Source organism: Pongo pygmaeus, chromosome 16, assembly GCF_028885625.2.
Source record: "Pongo pygmaeus isolate AG05252 chromosome 16, NHGRI_mPonPyg2-v2.0_pri, whole genome shotgun sequence".
Lineage (NCBI taxonomy): Eukaryota > Metazoa > Chordata > Mammalia > Primates > Hominidae > Pongo > Pongo pygmaeus.
Window position 1 is genome coordinate 39273862 of NC_072389.2, and position 16735 is coordinate 39290596.

The 16735-nt window shown below is 42.5% G+C and overlaps 2 protein-coding genes across 6 annotated transcripts in view; one reads left to right on the forward strand and one right to left on the reverse strand.

The window, feature by feature from the left end:
* The first annotated feature begins 2576 nt into the window (after positions 1-2576).
* On the forward strand, positions 2577-7443 carry EMC4 (ER membrane protein complex subunit 4). Of its 3 annotated transcripts, XM_054450510.2 has the most exons (5): positions 2577-2789; positions 3125-3239; positions 5278-5431; positions 5919-6079; positions 6874-7443. In XM_054450510.2, exons 1-5 carry the CDS (start codon positions 2704-2706, stop codon positions 6907-6909), a joined length of 552 nt encoding a protein of 183 aa, XP_054306485.1. In that variant the 5' UTR covers positions 2577-2703; the 3' UTR covers positions 6910-7443. The 3 variants fall into 3 exon arrangements, with proteins under 3 accessions (XP_054306485.1, XP_054306486.1, XP_054306487.1); XM_054450511.2 differs by lacking the exon at positions 5919-6079 and having other exon boundaries at positions 2587-2789; XM_054450512.2 differs by lacking the exon at positions 2577-2789 and having other exon boundaries at positions 3125-3247.
* Positions 7116-16735, reverse strand: part of SLC12A6 (solute carrier family 12 member 6) — a 107879-nt gene continuing 98259 nt past the window's right edge. For all 3 annotated transcript variants that reach the window (XM_054450505.2, XM_054450506.2, XM_054450507.2), the window contains 7 exons: positions 16073-16268; positions 15340-15509; positions 14528-14659; positions 13818-13925; positions 13126-13310; positions 12289-12422; positions 7116-11070 (listed from right to left, as the gene is read on the reverse strand). In XM_054450505.2, coding sequence (XP_054306480.1) covers positions 10979-11070; positions 12289-12422; positions 13126-13310; positions 13818-13925; positions 14528-14659; positions 15340-15509; positions 16073-16268 — 1017 coding nt within the window. In that variant the 3' untranslated portion in view covers positions 7116-10978. The remainder of the gene's footprint in view (positions 11071-12288; positions 12423-13125; positions 13311-13817; positions 13926-14527; positions 14660-15339; positions 15510-16072; positions 16269-16735) is intronic.

Below are 16735 nucleotides of genomic sequence, written 5' to 3' on the forward strand. Positions count from 1 at the left end.
ACTCACAACGCTAAACATTTATTCAGTACTTTCTATGTTCTAGGCAACAGGCTCAAAGATAATATATACCTTCTGACCTGGGGGGATTTAGGGTTGCCTACAGAGGGGTAGAAATAAGTGCTCAGGGGACTTTAACAAACAAAATGCAATGTGGCAAGTGCTATTATGCAGAATATAATGCAACAAAGAAGAATGCCCAATAGGGTCAGAAGCTTGAGATAAATATAAGGTTCATAGAGAGAACGTGGTAAAGACAAAAAGTAGAAAGGAGCAGAAACACAATCTATAGTTAGGTCTTCCTACAATCAGATAGATACACATTTTAGGATGGATTGGAGAGGCAAAAGACTTCCATTTCTGCCTTGTTTAAGCAGTCTATTATGAACACATATTTTTAAAATCAGAAAACAAAGTGGAGGCGGCAATCTTCAGCCTCTCTACATCATCATCATCTTCAAGAGTCCCAACTTTTTTGTTGGCCAAGGAAGCCTTTTTCAACCTTACCTCCCACAGCATCTCCTTCCCCCTAACTCCAGCCATATCAAATAACTTGGAGTCAAAGAAATACAAATTAAAAAATAATACAGTACCATTTCAAACTATTAAAAAAATTATAGACTGTGAAATGTAAATGGTGCCATTTTTCCTAGTGGGCATTTTAATTTTTTTTGTTGTTGTTTGCAGAGGCAAGGTCTCACTATGTTGCCTAGGCTGGTCTTGAACTCCTGAGCTAAAGCAATCCTCCTGCCTCAGCCTCCCAAAGTTCTGGGATGACAGGTGTGAGCCACCACGCCTGGCTCCTGGTGGGCATTTAAAATGAAAATTCTTTAAAAATGTGCATACTCTTTGATCCAGCAATTCCAATTTCACTTCTAGGACTATAACGTTAGGAAATAAGAAAAGACATACAGATATGTTCACAGCAACACTGGTTATAAAAGGAAGGAAAACAGGAAACAACTTAAATGTCCAATAATAGGCTATATTATGAAAAAGGTATACAATACAAAACCCAATCACTTTAAAGAATGACATACATTATTTAATGACACGCCATTAAAAACACATCAATGGTGTTATTTGGTAATGATGTGATACATCATTAAAAACACCACATAACCTAGAACTTTGGGAGGCCGAGGCAGGCAGATCACCTGAGGTCGGGAGTTCGAAACCAGCCTGACCAACATGGTGAAATCCCATCTCTACTAAAAACACAAAATTAGCCGGGCGTGGTGGTGTGCACCTGTAATCCCAGGTACTCGGGAGGCTGAGGCAGGAGAATCGCTTGAACCCGGGAGGCGGAGGTTGCAGTGAGCTGAGATAGTGCCATTGCACTCCAGCCTGGGCAACAAAAGCAAAACTCCATCTCAAACAAACAAACCAAACACCACATATGTGGTGGGCACTAATCTCACAAGCCTTCAAAGTAGGTAGATTATCCAACTTTTACATGAAGAGGCTGAAACACATTTGATTTAACTTGCCCAAGATCATACAATTATTAAGTGGTGAAACCAGGATTCAAAAGGAGGCCATCTGCTGTGTGCAGTGGCTCATGCCTTTGTAATCTCACCATTTTGGGAGGCCAAGGCAGGAGAATCACTTGAACCCAAGAGTTTGAGAGCAGCCTGGGCAACATAGCGAAACCCTGTCAAAACAAAACAAGACTGGGAGTGGTGGCGCGCCCTGTGCTCCTAGCTCCTCGGAACGCTCAGGTGGGAAGATCGCTTGAGCCGGGGAAGTCGAGGCTGCAGTGAGCCGTGATAGCGCCACTGCACTACAGCCTTGGCAACAGAGTGAAACCCTGTCTCAAAAAACAAAGCCAAAACAAACAATAACAACAAACGCAGGCTATCTGAATACCGAGCCCATGTCCCTTTCCATGCCCACAATGTCGCCTTGCCTTTGTGCAGAATGTGGTTAGAACTGTTTACCTCACAAGGTTACTGTGCAAGTGAAATGAAATAAACACAGAGCTCCTGGGACACAGTGGACATTCAATACTCAGAAACTACTAAGTAACTCACTCAATGTCAAGCTAGGATTTAAACCCAGGATTTGAATCTTTTGTTCCAGGGAGCGCGTAGGAGGTTAAGAAGCTTTTCTTGGCTTTTTTTTTTTTTTCTGAGACAGAGTTTCGCTCTTGCTGCCCAGGCTGGCGTGCAATCGCTCGGTCTCAGTTCACTGCAACCTCCGACTCCCGATCCAAGAGATTCTCCTGCCTCAGCCTTTTAAGTAGCTGGGATTACAGGCGCCCGCCACTAAGCCCGGCTAATATTTTGTATTTTTAGTAGAGACGGGGTTTCACCATGTTAGCCAGGCTGGTCTCGAACTCCTGACTTCAGGTGATCCGCCCACCAATTCTTAACGCTGAGTCAGTATGGGCTTTCCTTCAGCCCCATAAAGTGCACCTCAGAGGTCAGGGAACACATAACAAGGACATTCAAAAGGGGAGCGCGCGGAAGTGGCTTTAGGAAGCACTAAGTCTTGCCTGCTTTTTTTTCCTCCCTGCTTTTCTAAATCGAAACCCGGAGTCCTCAACCTACACCACCACCAGTTTCCGGGGCGGAAATGACGTCTGTGTTCACGCGCCGGAAGTGCATTTGCAGAGAGAGAGACAAAGCGGAGAACGGTGGTGGGCCGGTTGCGGAGTACGCTTTGGAGTGAGAAGCATCGAGGCTGTAGGACGCAGCTGTTGCCATGACGGCCCAGGGGGGCCTGGTGGCTAACCGAGGCCGGCGCTTCAAGTGGGCCATTGAGCTAAGCGGGCCTGGGGGAGGCAGCAGGTGAGGCACCAGGGCAAGCTGTACGTCACTGTTCATCCCAGAACTGCACCAGAGTAATGACACCTGAGCCCTCAGGCATAACTCTGAAAAAGATGGGTGGAACACAGACATCACCTGGGGAGGTAGCGGTTTTTCTGCCATGGGGGTTTCTCTGCTCAAACAATGCTTACATCAGTCCTCCTGATAAGTCAAAGGACTGAGGAACACACTAGGGGGCTTGGTCTAATCTGAGTAGGTGCATCTGAAGATCTTTATTCCTATGATTGGTAGATCAGGAAATGTGAGATAAGAAGTATCGGAGGTTGCAGCTTTAGTTTCTTGGTTTGGTTTTTTAGGGGTCGAAGTGACCGGGGCAGTGGCCAGGGAGACTCGCTCTACCCAGTCGGTTACTTGGACAAGCAAGTGCCTGATACCAGCGTGCAAGAGACAGACCGGATCCTGGTGGAGAAGGTACAGAGGTATAGATGTTACCGTAGTCCATGGGCCAGTCCTGAGTTATACACTCATCCTCTTCTCCTAGGTAGAGTTAACGTAGATAGCTCTTATCCTGAATATTTGGAAACTAAACTGTTAGAGGCTGGTATTTCGGTATTTTATATATCAGCTACAAAAGTGCTTAATAGTTTGAAAAATAGAAGATGTTTGAAACATAAGGTATAAGAAAGTAGGTTGAAAACTATCTTTTGGTGGCAACATCTTCCAGTTGAAGTGATCCTTTTTCTACTCTAGTTCCCTTACACCACATATCCAACTGTCAGGATACTCTGTTGGCTTTACCTACTACTTTTTACTGTGTTCACCTCTCATCCCAATCCAAGCCACCATCCTTCATCTAGATTTCTGCAGTAGCCCGGCTAATTTTTGTATTTTTAGTACAGACAGGGTATCACCATGTTTGCCAGGCTGGTCTTGAACTCCTGACCTCAGGTGATCCATCCGCCTCGGCATCCCAAAGTGCTGGGATTACAGGCATGAGCCACCGCGCTCGGCCCGGGGCTATTTATATTTCTAATTTCTCCTGTCATTTTGTTACATTTTTTCTAGGAACTTACCCATTTCCTAAAATTTCAAATGTATTGATATAAAGTTGTTCATAATATGATTACTTCCATATATGCAAGATCTGTGATGTTCATTTTTTCATTCCTGATATTGAATGTTTGTCTCCTCTCCTTTTTTCATCAGGCTCACCAGTACTGATTTTTAAAAAAATTATTTTCATTTATTTTTACAGGTCACCGTACCCATCACCAGTATTGATTTTATTAATCTTTTCAAAAATTCTTGGGTTTTTTTCTAGTTTCTTGAAATGGATGCTTAGTTTATTTTTAGACTGCCATTACTTTTTTTCTTTTCTTTTGAGACAGTCTTGCTGTTGTCGCCCAGGCTGGAATGCAATGGCACAACCTTGGCTCACTGCAACCCCTGCCTCCCGGGGTCAAGCAATTCTGCCTCAGCCTCCCAAGTAGCTGGGATTATAGGCACCCGCCACCATGTCCAGCTAATTTTTTTGTATTTTTAGTAGAGATGGGGTTTCACCACATTGGCCAGGCTGATCTGAAACTCCTGACCTCAGGTGATCCACCCACCTTGGCCTCCCAAAGTGCTGGGATTACAGGCGTGAGGCACCGTGCCCGGCCAGATTGCCATTACTTTTAATGGCAAAAACTGCAGTTACTTTTGCAGCAACCTGGTGGTATGTATTCAAGGTTATAAATTTCTCAGAACTCTAGCTGTGTCCCACGAGTTTTAAAATGTGGTACTTTTGTTATCATATAAATCTATTTTCCATTATAATTTCTTCATGTATCATTGTTAATTCCCGAACATAAGAGATGTTTCAGTTACTATAAAATTATTTCTAGTTTAATATCATTGTAGTCAAAGAATATGTTTTGTACAATTTGCATTCTTTGAGATTGACATTTTCTTCATGGCTCAGCGAGTGGTCAGTTTTTGTGAATATCTTGTGTTTGAAAATGAATTCTGCAACTGTTGAGTGCAGTGTTACATGTCAGTTGGGTTAAGTTTGTTAATGTCATTCAAATCTTCTATGTCTTGATTTGCCTGCTAATTCTGTTATTATTTCTGGAACTAAATTAGTTTGATGTTTCTGTTAGTTATTGACTGAGGTGTGCTAATCTCCCATTATGTGAATTTATCTATTTCTTCAGTTGTAGATAGGACATTGATAGATACAGAAGTACCAGGACAAAAGCAGGGAGATCTTTTTTCCAAAATCAGGAGAAAAAGTGACATCTGGAAAACCTATAGGGAAAGGCATAACAGATGGTGAGGATACTTTATCTTTAGTAAAAGAGAGAGCCTTCCTGTGGCAACATGGAGAAGGGAAGAGGTAGAATTGAGGAGTCAGCTCAGTTAGAAGCAGGGAGCTGGGAATTCTGTTCATGTGATTTAGCATCAGTGATATGGCAAATGTGGGACTAAGGGTGGTGATCAGAGGGTTAAAATTGTGTGTTTGTTTTAGCGCTGCTGGGACATCGCCTTGGGTCCCCTCAAACAGATTCCCATGAATCTCTTCATCATGTACATGGCAGGCAATACTATCTCCATCTTCCCTACTATGATGGTGTGTATGATGGCCTGGCGACCCATTCAGGCACTTATGGCCATTTCAGCCAGTAAGTATTCTTGAAACAATAACCCTTCCATAAGTTTGAAGAATTAAAGGCAGGCTGGGCATGGTGGCTCACACCTGTAATCCCAGCACTTTGGGAGGCCAAGGTGGTGGCACACGCCTGTAATCCCAGCTGCTCGGGAGGCTGAGACAGGAGAATCACTTGAACCTGGGAGGCAGAGGTTGCAGTGAGCCGAGATCGTGCCACTGCACTCCAGCCTGGGTGACAGAATGAGACTCCATCTCAAAAAAAGAAAGAATTAAAGGTAAATTCTTAGGGACAGTTTTTGGCTAACAGGTATATAGGGGAGTGGCGTAATGGTGGTGGCATGGAGAGGAATATAGTGTTTACCATGGTTTTCTGTTTGCCTTTAATGGTCCTATTTGCTGTCTTACTATGGGTCTGTCTATATGAATTTAATATACGGTTGGCTTGATTCATATTGGGGGAAAGAGTTCTTTTGGTTTGACAACTTCTGTTACCCCAACAGCTTTCAAGATGTTAGAAAGTTCAAGCCAGAAGTTTCTTCAGGGTTTGGTCTATCTCATTGGGAACCTGATGGGTTTGGCATTGGCTGTTTACAAGTGCCAGTCCATGGGACTGTTACCTACACATGCATCGGATTGGTTAGCCTTCATTGAGCCCCCTGAGGTAAGGCAAAAGAAAAGCTGAATTTTGGGTAGTTGTAGTATACAGTGAATAGCTGACCTATTTGATGGTAGGGAATTAGAGTTGGTATTAGAGTTTTTTTTTTTTTTTTTTGAGACGGAGTATTGCTCTGTCGCCCAGGCTGGAGTACAGTGGCGTGATCTTGGCTCACTGCAACCTCCGCCCCCCAGGTTCAAGCGATTCTCATGCCTGAGCCTCCCTAGTAGCTGGAATTACAGGCACCTGCCACTGCACCTGGCTAATTTTTGTATTTTTAGTAGAGACAGGGTTTCACCATGTTGGCCAGGCTGGTCTTGAGCTCCTGACCTCAGGTGATCCACCCACCTCGGCCTCCCAAAGTGCTGGGATTACAGGTGTGAGCCACCATGCCTGGCCAAGTTATTGTTTTTGAAACAGGGTCTTGCTCTGTCACCCAGGCTGGAGTGCAGTCATGTGATCATGGCTCACTGCAGCCTCGACCTCCGGGCTCAAGCACTCAGCCTCTCAAGTAGCTGGGACTACAGGTGTGCACCCCCGTGGCTCGCTAATTTTTGTATTTTTTGTAGAGACAGGGTTTCGCCATGTTGCCCAGGCTGGTCTTGAACTCCTGGGCTCAAGCGATCTGCCTGCCTTGGCCTCCCAAAGTGTTTAGCTAAGATTAGCTACTGCGCCTGGCCTGGAAGTTCTTTTTTAAGGATAGGCAAAATAGAGCTTGTGGTTAAAGTATTAAGTAATTGATTCAGGAAGTTATTTTAACACTCATTTGCCACTCACCTATTTATTCTTTCTTCTTTCAGAGAATGGAGTTCAGTGGTGGAGGACTGCTTTTGTGAACATGAGAAAGCAGCGCCTGGTCCCTATGTATTTGGGTCTTATTTACACCTTCTTTAAGCCCAGTGGCTCCTCAGCATACCCTTAAACTAATCACTTATGTTAAAAAGAACCAAAAGACTCTTTTCTCCATGGTGGGGTGACAGGTCCTAGAAGGACAATGTGCATATTACTACAAACACAAAGAAACTATACCACAACCCATGACTGAAAATAATGTAGAAAACTTTATTTATGTTTCCAGTACAGAGCACAACAAAAAAAAAAACATAACTATGTAAACAAGAGAATAATTGCTGCTAAATGAAGAACTGTTGCAGCATCTTCTTTCAATAAATTAAATGGTTGAGAACAATGCATAAAAAAAGTTGCACAAGTTCCCTTATATTTATTTTCCTTAATATTTCACTTCTATTTAATACAAGCTGGGACATAAAAATTCTGTTGGGGATACCTGGGGGAAAATGTGAGAAACTAATGCTGGATTCAGCTTATACATGATGAAAAGAAAAATAAACCAGACAAAAGCACATAAATATGCATACAGCATAACTGTTATTTTAATACCCACAATAAGGGATTTTTGTTAGCATGTTTAGGGGGAACGAGGATTGGTGGGATCCTTGGGGCCACAGGAATCTGAGGCAACGGAAGACATATAGAGTGATCTTCCCCCTGCCAAAGGAACCTGGCACCTGTCAAGCAGATGCTGCAATTCAAACTTCAGCTCTTAAGATAGCTATTGAAGGCAGAGGGTCAGCAGGAGGATGTGTATTTCTAATCTACCCTGGTAAAATCATAGGTAAGACTCAAAAGCGGGATCTTATTCAAAAGGCAGGTATTTCCTTTGTCTTCTGTCTTCAAACAGCCCCTTCCCCTAAGGTGCATTCTCTCAAGTTTTCAGTATTGCTTTATTTGCAGTGATTAAAAGAGATGAGAGACTTTGGAGACAACGTAAGCAACACATACAGTCATGAAATACTCTAGACAGAGATGAATATAAATCTGGCCTAATAACCAGTTTTCCATGTAACAGTGATTTTGTGTTTCAGGGGCTGAAGTAGTGGTTATATTAATAGCCACTAATTCCCTTATCCCTTTAAAAGATTTTTACAGTTCTCCAACCACAAACAGCACTTCTAAAACTAACTTTATTTTCTGCCCATAATTTGTTCTATATGGAAAAAAAAAATATTACTTTGGCCCAGGGTGTGTGTAAATGTGGCAGAATTCCTAGGCAGGCTGACCTTTTCAGTATGGGCCTTTAAGATATTGGATCCTGGTCGGGCACAGTGGCTCACGCCTGTAATCCCAGCACTTTGGGAGGCCAAGGTGGGCAGATCACCTGAGGTTGGGAGTTCAAGACCAGCCTGACCAACATCAGTTTCAGTAGAGAAACCCCGTCTCTACTGAAAATACAAAATTAGCTGGGCATGGTGGCACATGCTTGTAATCCCAGCTACTTGGGAGGCTGAGGCAGGAGAACTGCTTGAACCCGTGAGGCAGAGGTTGCGGTGAGCCAAGATCGTGCCATTTCACTCCAGCCTGGGCAACAAGAGCGAAACTATGTCTCGGAAAAAAAAAAAAGATACTGGATCCTGCAGGACATGACTCACTACTGTTAAACTCAACTAAGCAATGGAGTGTTGCAGTGGGAGTTGTAAATAATGCTTCTACCATCTGTAGGAAGTAACAGAAAAAAAGACTTAAGATCCTATCTGCTTTGCCATCCTGAGTGGGCCTGGGGGTTGAAGAAAGCAAAGGGAACAAATCAAAATTACTCAATTTCCTTTTTTTTTTTTTTTTTTTTGAGATGGAGTCTCCCTCTGTCGCCCAGGCTGGAGTGCAGTGGTGCGATCTCGGCTCACTGCAAGTTCCGCCTCCCTCCCGCCATTCTCCTGACTTGGCCTCCCGAATAGCTGGGACTACAGGCGCCCGCCACCATGCCCGACTAATTTTTTTGTATTTTTGTAGAGATGGGGTTTCACCGTGTTAGCCAGGATGGTCTCAATCTCCTGACCTCGTGATCTGCCTGCCTCAGCCTCCCAAAGTGCTGGGATTACAGGCGTGAGTCACCGCACCCGGCCCAAAATTACTCAATTTCTTAAGCTATATTGAAGGGTTTTCTCTGTCCTTACAGGTCAAATGAATAATTTGTGATACCTAGGTCAGCTTGCTCCATGTCCTACTGAGTAATTGAAGAGTGGCACTATTTGTGACTAATAAATTGAAATTCAAAAACAGCCATGAATACAGGCAAGAAAGGTTTCTCTAAATACCTATTCTGTAAAAGAAATGAAGATTTCACATACTTGAAATTACTGCTCAGCCAGCCACATAAGTAGTTTCCCTATGCTTGTAAGCCAGATGTTTGATCAGTAAATTAGTAAATAAAAAGCTGAGCTTATACAAGTATTTCCTTGGCACACTGAACTTTCTTTTTGAAACATATCACTCTGTTACCCAGGCTGGAGTGCAGAGGTACAATCCTGGCTTACTGCAACCTCCGCCTCCTGGGTTCAAACAATTCTCCTGCCTTAGCCTTCCGTGTTGCTGGGATCACAGGCATGTGCCACCATGCCCGGCTAATTTTTGTATTTTTAGTAGAGACAGGTTTTCACCATGTTGGCCAGGATGGTCTCGAACTCCTGACCTCAAGTGATTCACCTGCCTTGGCCTCCCAAAGTGCTGGGATTACAGGTGTGAGCCAGGGCACCCAGCCTGACGTTTCTGAAATCAAATAGAAGACTGTTGGCTTGGCTAATCTCTTAGTTCAGGGCCAAGTTTCTGTAGTCAGAATGAAGAATAAAATTGAAAGAAAAAGGGGGAAATGCTTATACCTGGCATTAAGCTGAATGCCTCAAGTCTTAACTATGGCTTTGTAGATGAGGCAAAAGATTTCTTAGTGGTAAAATTTCTTCAACAGGTCAATGCCAATCTGTATGCCATTTTAGTAAAGTAGGTAAGGAGAGTAGCCGCTCAGTAACTTTGGCACTAAAGAAAGAGTGTGGCTCTAGAACTTCCAATTCCATTGCTAGATGTGCCCTTTAAAAGATGGTCCAGTGCTTTCAGGGAAGGATGTCTAGCCAGTTTTCCTAGTATTTGTTCCTTAAGATTTTTTCACCTGTGCTTAATAAGAGGGCATAAAAAAAGGCACGGGGGTGGGGGCAGAGGGGAGAAAACCTATTGGTTAATGTGCACCATGACCTGCATTTCTTAGACAACAGCTTGTATGTTTTGTCCATGTTGCATAGAGAACCACAGACTATTTCAATAAATGTTAACAGCTTCCTTTTGGAGTTCTCTTAGTTCAGCCATTTGAAAGGAACCTGAAAGAAATAATTTTTACCTTACCAAAAACAATTTCCATGGTAACACTGCCTGTGTTACAATGCCAGAATGGGTTTTGAGTTAAGAGAAACAAAACAGTTGAAGTATACACTGACACAGTATGGATATTTAAATCTGGTATTTTGGGGGAATGTTTTTGAAGAAGTAGAGGCTGCAGCCATGTTTCAAGTTAGTATCCTAATATAAAATTAGAGCAGTGGGTATACTAAAGAAATATAGCTAAAAAATGTTTGCATCTTGGCTTGCCGAGGATAATAGGTCCAAATATACTTGACCATAAATTCTTTAGTAAGATGAAGCTGTCTCTAGTTGTTATCCCCACAGTGTCAACATTGAACCATGACTTCTGAGATTCATCTTTAATGCTGAATATGTACTTGACTTGCTTTTTTTCTTCAGTTGAATTTCTAGCATCCCTTTTACCAATTCATTTATTGGCTCAGCTTGTTAATTCTAATTTGCCTTTGACTGCTCAGACGTGGCTTGAAAGACTTGAGCATTGTTCTGATGTTGAGGGAATATTTGCTTTTTCTGTAAGGACTGCAGATCAGATGGGAGCTCTTTTACACAGGTACTTGAGGCTCAGCTCATCCAGAGTTCAGTATGATGTGTACAGAACACAGGCTTCTAGTCGAGTGGGAGTGGTAGTAATGAGCTGGCACTTCCATGGAGGACGTAGGCCTTTTAGAAAACAGGCCAAGCACAGTCATTCAGAGTAGGTTATGAATAAATGGTGATCACTTCACTGCCACCACCCCGGACAAGTAGGACTCGCTCTAGTCCCTCGGTAAGCACCTCTAGGAACTCCATGTCTTCAAAACTTGTCAAGGAGACAGGCAAAAGAAGAGCACAAACTTACAACCTGGCATCATCATAATCTGAGGTTATCTGATCATAGAGCTACAAAATTAGCTGCTTAATTATTATATATTCAGAAAAGTCTGAACTTTGGATTGAATTTAACCCTGTGAAGTAACCAGAGACCCAGTCCTTTTGCATACATAATACCAGACTCCCATTTGTGTATTTAAAAAATGGGAAAACCTACAAGTGTTATTCTAAATAAGATAAAAATGATGAAAGAAGAAGAAAAGCCACAATAGGGCAGCTAACAAGATTCCTAGAGAGAACCCAAGTAATTTCTAAGTGAAGCTGCTCAAGTCAGATTTTTCCGCCAGTTCGATTTGTCTTTTTCTTTTTAAATCTTTTTTTCTTTTCCTTTTTTTTTTTTTTTGAGACAGAATTTCCTCTTGTTGCCCAGGCTGGAGTGCAATGGTGCGATCTTGGCTCACTGCAACCTCCACCTCCTGGTTCAAGTGATTCTCCTGCCTCAGCCTCCCAAGTAGCTGGGATTACAGGCACCCACTACCACACCCAGCTAACTTTTGTATTTTTAGTGGAGACAGGGTTTCACCATGTTGGCCAGGCTGGTCTTGAACTCCTGACCTCAGGTGATCCACCTGCCTCAGCTTCCCAAAGTGCTGGGATTACAGGCATGAGCCACCACAGCTGGCCTAAACCTCTTCTTTCTTAATGGTACTGGTGGGAATAAACTAATTTATGTGTCAGTGCTGAAGGGTTTCCCTTATCCCAGGAGTCCTGGGATGAAGGTATGAGGAAGAATCCCTATCCCTTTTTTCCCTCAGTTAAAGGAGGTTCTATCTCAGCTTCTCCCCTAACTCTATCCAAAAGAAAAAGGCTTTGCAAAGCGGGTAGAACCTAAAAAGGAGAAAGGATGTGGGTATGCTGTCTGTAGGATTTTCAGGAAGGGTTTTATACACTGAATATTAGATGTCATGCTGCAAATACACCACCTAAAATGTCTTTTAGAACTGAATTATATTTGCCCCAACTCCCCTAAAAGAGATTAGTCTTATAACTTTGTAAAAATCCTTGCCTAAGACTTTTAAGTCTTCCTTCCTTAAAGAGGGAAAGTGGGGTATAGACAATGATTTTATTGTTACCTAGTTATCTCAGAAAGAGGTTAAGGAGATTTTCCCTACTGGAAGCCCCACTCTTGGAAAGGATACAGTTTTCATCACCCTCAGGGTTTCGGGGTGGCCCTGGCATATTCAATAAAACCAGCTTTGCTTCATGGGACTTGTTAACTATAACCTCATTGAGTTTCACTGCTGTATGCATCCGCCTCACATTGGACTGGTCCCTGAGTAGGGAAGAAATAAAGGTTGTTAAGGTAAAAAGAAAACTAGCCATACAGTCAACGTTAAAAACTTGAGATCCTGAGCTTTTTCACTTGACTATGGATAATCTGATAAAATGATTTCTTTTTTTTTTTTTTTTTTTGAGAGGGAGTTTCACTCATGTCACCCAGGCTGGAGTGCAGTGGTGCAATCTCAGCTCACAGCAACCTCCGCCTCCCAGGTTCAAGTGATTCTCCTGCCTCAGCCTCCCGAGTAGCTGGGATTACAGGCCCCCACCACCATGCCCGGCTAATTTTTTTTGTATTTTTAGTAAAAACAGGGTTTCACCATGTTGGGCAGGCTGATCTCGAACTCCTGACCTCAGGTGATCCACCCGCCTCTGCCTCCCAAAGTGCTGGGATTACAGGCATGAGCCACTGTGCCCAGGCTAAAATGGTTTCTTTATGATATTAATATCTGGGTTTTCTCATTCTCTGTTGGCTTATTTTATAGTAAGAACACAGTATGGAGGTGAACTATGTGGATAAAGGGGATGGTTAGCTTGTGTACAGTGTACATTGAGAGCCAGTATGAATAGGCAAACAATAATGAGGTGGCTAGATTCAGGGTGAAATGAACAGACTCCATCCTGTGTGTCCAGGCAAAGTCACATTTGTGCCACTGATTAGGTAATTTTATGATAAACTTGGGAGTGGGAAAACTTACGGACGCATGTTAAGCAGGTCCTGGAATCCTTCCATTGACTTCGCTTTTTGTCCCCGGGATGCCATGTACTTGTCTTTTGTCCAAGTCATGTGCACCTTCTCCTGATAGGTTTCTGTCTCTTCGTCCTCATCAGAGCCAATGCTGGTCAATCGTAGCATTGAGTTTCGGTCTTTCACCAATTGTGCCTGAGGAAGAAGGTCCAACACAAGTTATTCTACCAAATTTTCTCTCATGCTTCATCTTTGGTTATTTTGAAGCAATAATGGGTTATAGTGGAATAACTGACAGAGTGAGAAGGAATTTGTCATCCTGTGAAAATGTAGTATCATCCCTTTTTTTATTTGGTTTGAGACAGAGTCCTCCTCTGTCACGCAGGCTGGAGTGCAGTGGCGTGATCTTGGCTCACTGCAACCTCCGCCTCCCAGGTTTAAGCACTTCTCTGCCTCAGCCTCCTGAGTAGCTGGGATTACAGGCATGTGCCACCACGCCTGGCTAATTTTTGTACTTTAGTAGAGATGGGGTTTCACCATCTTGGCTGGACTGGTCTTGAACTCCTGACCTCTTGATCCACCCGCCTCGGCCTCCAAAAGTGCTGGGATTACAGGCGTGAGCCACCATGCCCAGCCCAGTATCATCCCTTTCAGTGACAGACTTTAGACAGCCCGGATTGGATTGATGCAGTAATGTCTCACCTCTCTGTCTCGCTCTGTTTTGGATAGCCGCATGTGCCGGAGCATCTGGGACCTCTGCTCCATCATCAAAGTGCGCTCGTAAGTATATGCTGATATATCACTGTCATGCTGCCATAGACATCACATAAAAGGGGCAAAAAGCACAAAGGAGAAAGAAGGATGAACCATACATTTTTATTTCCAGTCACTAAATTAAACCAGGGAAAGCATCACTATATTAACCTAAGCTTCACCCCTACTTTGTTAGTCATTGAGCTACATAAATGTTTTTGTGACTGTAGATAAAATTCAGAGGCCCTGAGAGTCTTTTCCATAATCTAACCAAGACATGTGTTGCCTTGAAACACAAAATACAAACTCTAGTCTCTCTTTTTTATACTGTTAGGTTTTTTTTTAAAGCCATGTGTGATTTTAAGCTGAATATGTGAATAAAAATTTCATAAAACTATATTAAACAGATGAGAATCTGGCAGAAATATAAGGGCTGTGTAATAAACAAGAAAGCAAAACCAAAAAGTAACATCAAACATGCATCACATATACATTCTACTTAGGGCAACAAATTAGGGTTTTGTTTTTTTTTTTTTTTGGCACTAGGGGATTAATCCACATTTAGATCTGAAAAATTTCCCAAACCAGAAAAGATTCAAGGAAGACAGGGAGAGGAATGGGGGAATGAACCTCTTGTATCTCAAACTCAGCTTTCTCACCATCTCCACCACTTCTACCTCCGCCTCAATGCGTAAGTGATATAGGAAGGTGGCTAGGTCCTTCTTCATTTGGATACTGTTGTCTTCTAATTGGGCTACTGTGAAGATCCGTATGCTGCACTTTCGCCACACCTGAGAGAGTGACATACACACGTGGAAAATTAGAGCAAGGAGGCAAAAAAGGTTATTTCCTAAGACATTAGACATTGTGGTCTAGAAGAACCTTGCTATATATAGTATAAGGCTATTTGTTCCTAGCTTCCTACTTGCTATGTTATTGTATTAGGGCAAAAGACTGACTAAACACCACATTTAATACAGTTTTAAGGAGTCCTTAATTTCATAACAAGAAAACACTGGCAAAAGAAAAGATGGCTCACGATACGTTAAGAGGGTGCTTTATTCAGACAGTGTATCAATGACAACATTCAGACTATATATTTACTATTTTAAATCTCATTTAATTAGTCTTACCACAGAATGAGCGCATATATGCGTGCAATACACACACATACATATACCTTAAGTTTCCAGTATTTTTTTTAAAAAGATGTGTTCACTTGTTGTTTTCCCCTAGGGCTCATATGGAACTTTGTTAATTGGCTGAATTTCACTTGGAGATAAGTAGGTATCAAATACAAAGACAATGATTTCTCTTGTTTGAAAGTGGGATCATGGGAAAGCCTAGAATAACTTCCAACTCTTCTGATTCTAAACCCCAACACTATTATAATCAGAGAAAGAATTTGTCTGTCCTGTGAACCAGGACAGAAGGGAGAAAGACTTTTGTAAAAAAAAGTTGTCTCAAATACCTTGTGCTGTTTCAGTAGGAATGGTAGTAGCATAAGCATCCCCCCATCATGCACAATCCACCACACATCAATGTTGCCCTCAGAAAATTGCTCCACATTGCTGGGAAAGAAGGAGATGTTTTTAGCCACCAGCAGTGCGAGATGAGCAGCAGTTGTCACTCGAACTGTGCCTAGGGAGAAAAAAGAATAAGCAGAGAAGAATCCTTAGGCTTGCCTTGCTTCCTAGCATGTCAGGAAAGCAAGGAAATGCTCTTTTCACACTTCTTTGAGAAAGGGGTCCTATTTACTTAGTAGGTTATTTCTCATTACGTAACAAAAATCATTGTGAAAAATCTGAATAGCTAACAGACTGAGAACCACAGTTTATGTTACTAGGTATATTCTGATTACTACATTTCTAAGGGGGGATATGTGAATTTGAGAGATTATGATGCTGAAGAACAATTCTTGCAATTCCTGTGAGAACATCAATATGGAAAATCACAAATGAAAACATGGCAATTTTGGAGATAATTCCTAGCACAAGACTTGACAGAATTAATTCATGAACATAATGTGAAGCTGAAGGGGGTAGGTAGAATCTGTGTATTACTACCAATAGTTTTTCAGGTTGCCTTATAAGATTATGCTTTAGCAATGGCATAGTCTCTACTTTAGGAGGCTAGGGGTGACAGAGATTTAACTACATCCCCTCGACTTGGGCCTTTAGGTTTGTATGAGAAATGGTTAGTACCAATAAAAGTCTTCCAAGCGCGGGCATCTTCGCTTTGACGCCAGCCATTAGGCCAGCCCATCACCACCGTGTTGTGCTTCATGCCCCCAAGGCCACATGACTGGATGAGGTGGGAAATGCCCTCTCTCAGCTTGGCGGCCACCACCAGCTGGCAGAATCCTTTTACCTTCTCTGCCTCCATTAGGTGCTTTATGGTCTGAAAGAGACACAGGACCGCAACACTGAACTGGTTCACTCTGGACATTTTAACCCATTATTCCTTCTCCATATTATATACCCCACCTTTTTCCAAAGTCTTCATAAAACTATATTGTCTACAGAAAAGTCCAAAAAGTTAAAATTATCCCAAAGGAATTTCATGATCTTTTGTCTTTTTCACTTTCTAAGTGCTTACTACGTATTTTTGCCTCTGTAGCTGGTTGTCTACATGTAGTTTCTCTGCTTTTTCCTCTGTTCTGCTTTTGTTCCTTTGCACCATACCAAAAAACTGGGAACAGGGATCTCTACAAAGTGAATATTCAACATTCTTTCTCAGTTGACCAGGGTGATTCACTATTGTGAACACGATCTCCTTCCTGCCTCAGCCCCAGTCATGCCCTGACTCATCTTACCAGAAACTCGGTATGATGATTCAGTTTCACTTTAGAATTTTCTCAGGTATGT

Coding starts and splice junctions, on each gene's coding strand:
- EMC4 (XM_054450510.2), top strand. CDS start 2,704: ATGACGGCCCAGGGGGGCCTGGTGGCTAACCGAGGCCGGCGCTTCAAG. Junction 2,790..3,124: donor GGGCCTGGGGGAGGCAGCAG/GTGAGGCACCAG, acceptor TTGGTTTTTTAG/GGGTCGAAGTGACCGGGGCA. Junction 6,080..6,873: donor CCTTCATTGAGCCCCCTGAG/GTAAGGCAAAAG, acceptor TTCTTCTTTCAG/AGAATGGAGTTCAGTGGTGG.